The 4,419-nt window shown below is 36.6% G+C and overlaps 1 protein-coding gene across 1 annotated transcript; it reads right to left on the minus strand.

Moving 5' to 3' along the window:
- Positions 1-321: 321 nt before the first annotated feature.
- LOC120112770 lies at positions 322-4,419 on the minus strand (the record flags this gene model as incomplete). The annotated part of the gene is made up of 3 exons (XM_039132655.1): positions 322-1,536; positions 2,092-3,351; positions 3,718-4,419. Coding segments are annotated over 3 exons (3,177 nt in total), but the record flags the coding sequence as incomplete, so codon positions are not given.

The following is a 4,419-nucleotide window of genomic DNA, read 5'->3' on the forward strand; positions in this document are numbered from 1 at the left end:
TGTGATCCTCCCCCTTAATATTACATCTTATAATGATTTGATAATGATTTTTAACTTATTAATGTTGAAATGAGGAATGTTTGACCAAATTTCGAATACCCATGATATAGGCTCTGAAAATATCTCTATGAAGAGTCCAAGGGAGGGTAACCATCCTCCGGAAAGTCAAGTAGTTCGTCATTTAGCTTAGATGAATTTATGTTTTCACTTATGTTTGCCTTGAGGTGGATTACTAGTTCGAGTAGCAAAGCAATGCAATACAAGTTCAATTCATTTGCTAGGATCATACAAGCTCAAAGCATTCCTTAAAAAATTGAATCTATCTTTACAAAGGGGCTTTGTAAAGATATCAGCTAATTGATTTTCAGTACATACATATTCAATCACCACATCATTTTTCAGCACATGATCCCTAATAAAATGATGCCTAATCTCTATATGCTTTGACTTAGAGTGTTGGACAGGATTTTTTGTTAAGTTGATTGCACTTGTATTATCACACTTAATTGGTATATTGTCCATTTTAATACCGAAGTCTTCAAGTTGTTGCTTAATCCAAAGAACTTGGGCACAACAGCTTCCGGCTGCAATGTACTCAGCTTCAGCTGTGGACAAGGCAACTGAATTTTGTTTCTTGCTAAACCAAGAAACCAAGTTGGCACCCAAGAATTGACATGTGCCACTTGTGCTTTTTCTGTCGAGTTTGCACCCGGCAAAATCAGCATCGGAATATGCAATTAAGTTTATATCAGATTGTTTAGAGTACCATAAGCCTACATTAGATGTCCCTACTAGATATCTAAAAATTCTTTTAACAGCTTGCAAGTGTGATTCCTTAGGACATGCTTGGTATCTAGCACACATACAAACACTGAATAATATATCTGGTCTACTAGCAGTAAGGTAAAGTAAAGAGCCTATCATACCTCTGTACAATTTGCAGTCTATACTTTTACCTTTTTCATCTTTGTCAAGCTTGCAACTTGAGCCCATGGGTGTGCTGATTTCTTTTGCATCCTTTATCTTGAATTTCTCCAACATTTCTTTGATATACTTGGACTGACTGATGAAGATGCCTTCCTCTGATTGTTTTATTTGCAGCCCAAGGAAGAAGTTGAGCTCACCCATCATGCTCATTTTAAATTCTCCCTGCATAAGCTTGGCAAATTCTTGACAAAGACTATCATTAGTAGCACCAAAAATTATATCATCCACATAAATTTGTACAAGCAATAAGTCATTTCCTTTTCTTTTAATAAAGAGGGTTTTGTCCACATTTCCTCTCTTAAATTTGTTCTCAATTAGAAAATTACTTAATCTTTCATACCATGCCCTAGGAGCTTGCTTAAGTCCATACAATGCTTTATGCAATTTATACACATAATCTGGATGTAAGTGATTTTCAAAACCTGGAGGTTGTCCTACATAAACTTCCTCCATTATATAGCCATTTAAGAATGCACTTTTTACATCCATTTGATAGAGTTTAAAATCCATGAAGCATGCATATGCTAAAAGCAGTCTAATAGCCTCTAATCTAGCAACAGGAGCAAAAGTTTCATCAAAATCTATTCCTTCCTCCTGATTATATCCTTTGGCCACTAGCCTAGCTTTGTTTCTTAATACTATTCCATCTTCATCTAGTTTATTTCTATACACCCACTTGGTGCCTATAATTGAAACATTAGGGGGTCTTTTTATTAGAGTCCAAACTTCATTTCTTTCAAATTGGTTTAATTCCTCTTGCATAGCATTCATCCAATTATCATCTTTTTCAGCTTTTTCTAGTGATTTAGGCTCTATTTGTGAAACGAAAGCAAGATAATTACTAGTGTTTCTTAAAGAGGATCTAGTTCTTATACCTTGTGAAGGATCACCAAGGATTAGATCCTTTGGATGACCATGTGCATACCTCCATTCTTTAGGAAGATCTTGATTTTTTGATGGAGGTTGACCTTCTTCATCTTGCTGATTTGTATCTTCCTTGACCTCATCCTCATGTTGTTTGTCTTGTATGGAGAATTCCTTCATTCGGTCTTCAAGTATACCTGCATCACCATCTTCTTCTTTTCTAGAAGAATCTCCATTAGTTTCATCAAAAACAACGTGAATAGATTCTTCAACAACGAGAGTTCTCTTGTTGAAGACCCTGTATGCTCTACTAGATGAGGAATAACCTAAGAAGATCCCCTCATCTGATTTAGCACTAAATTTACTGAGATTGTCCTTTCCATTGTTTAAAATAAAGCATCGACAACCGAAAACATGAAAATAACTTATATTTGGTTTCTTACTTTTTATCAACTCATAAGGTGTTTTCTTTAAGATGGATCTAACTAAAGCACGATTTAAAATATAACATGAGGTATTTATTGCTTCAGCCCAAAAATACTTTGGTAGATCCGATTCGCACAACATGGTACGAGCCATATCTGCTAGTGTGCGATTCTTCCTTTCTACCACCCCATTTTGTTGAGGTGTCCTAGGTGCCGAGAAGTTGTGATTGATACCATTTTCTTCACAAAATTTTTTAAAATACTGATTTTCAAACTCGGTACCATGATCACTCCTAATTGCTTTTAGTTTAAGATTGAGTTCATTCGAAACTCTATTATGAAACTTAATAAAAGCGGGAAAGGACTCATCTTTATGTGCAAGAAATGAAACCCATGTAAAACGTGAAAAATCATCAACAATTACAAGACCAAATTTCTTACCCCCTAGACTAGCAGTTCTAGTGGGTCCAAACAAATCCATGTGAATTAGTTCTAAGGGTTTTGATGTTGAAACTATGTTCTTAGACTTAAAGGAACTTCTTGTTTGTTTCCCTAATTGACATGCAGCACAAATTTTATTCTTTTCAAAGTCTATTTTTGGTAGCCCTTTGACTAGATCCTTTGTAATTAATTTAGAGATTAAATCCATGCTAGCATGCCCTAACCTACGATGCCATAACCAACTAGTCTCATTGACTTTGGGATTCATGGCTACAAGACATTGGCCATCCTTCATGGTGAGATCATCAAGATCTACCATGTAAACATTTCCATGCCTATGTCCTGTGAGTATGATCTCATTATCAATTGGACTACTAATTATGCATAGTGACGATTCAAATGACACTTTAAAGCCCTTGTCACAAAATTGACTTATACTTAATAAATTATGTTTTAGTCCATTAACTAACAATACATTATCAATAAATGAGGAGGGTGATATGGAGATTTTACCAACACCAATAATTCGTCCTTTAGCATTGTCTCCAAATGTGACTAATCCTCCTTCTTTTGATTCCAAGGTGACGAAGAGACTCTTGTCACCGGTCATATGCCTTGAGCAACCGCTATCAAGATACCACATTCTCTTTTTATTTCCGGCTGCAAGGCATACCTCATCGTCTTCAAACGCCATGAAGCACAAATTGGCGGTCTCTTCCTTTTCTTCCTCGGAGGATGATGTGTCACTATCATCCCATGTTGCCTTTAATGCCTTCTTCTTCTCCTTTCCAAAATACTTCTTTTGTTGAGGGCATTTGGAACGAACGTGTCCCGGTCTCTTGCAATCATAGCATATGATTGGGTCTCTTTCTTTTTCCTTTTCTTTTTTCCAATCATTTCTCCCTCCAAATTTCTTTCTTGGAAAAGGTTTCTTTCTTCTCATGAATTTCTTAAATTTTCTTACTATCAAGCCCAAGTCCTCATCTTGGCTTTCTTCTTCACTCTCACTACTCTCTTCTTCACACACACTTGAAGTAGCTTTGAGTGCGATTGTCCTTTTCTTCGGCAACTCTTCTTCATGTTGCTTCATTGTGAGCTCATGCGTCATCAATGAGCCCAGTAGTTGTTCTAATCCCAAAGTGTTGAGGTCTTTGGCTTCTACGATTGCCGTGACCTTTGCTTCCCATGCTTTCGGCAAAGACCTGAGAATTTTACTCACAAGTTCCGGGTTAGTATAAGATTTATCCAAACTCTTTAGACCATTAATTATATCGGTAAAGCGAGTAAACATGCATGTGATGGTTTCATTAGGTTCCATCTTAAACAATTCATATTTGTGAACTAGAATGTTCATTTTGGACTCTTTGACTTGATTTGTACCCTCATGGGTAACTTCAAGCCTATCCCATATTTCCTTGGCGGAACTACATGTAGAGACTCTATTGAACTCATTTACATCTAAAGAACAAAATAGTGAGTTCATGGCTCTAGAATTGAGTTGAGCCATCCTATCATCATTCTCATCCCAATCCTCCTCAGGTTTGGGAACTCGAATGCCATTAACCACATGTGATGGTTCTTGTGGTCCCTTGACTATAACCCTCCACAAGGCATAGTCTTGTGCTTGAATGAAGATTTTCATTCTAGTCTTCCAATAGGTATAATTTGTCCCATTGAAGAGTGGAGGTCTATTGGTTGCTTG

This window comes from Phoenix dactylifera, chromosome 1 (assembly GCF_009389715.1).
Source record: "Phoenix dactylifera cultivar Barhee BC4 chromosome 1, palm_55x_up_171113_PBpolish2nd_filt_p, whole genome shotgun sequence".
NCBI lineage: Eukaryota > Viridiplantae > Streptophyta > Magnoliopsida > Arecales > Arecaceae > Phoenix > Phoenix dactylifera.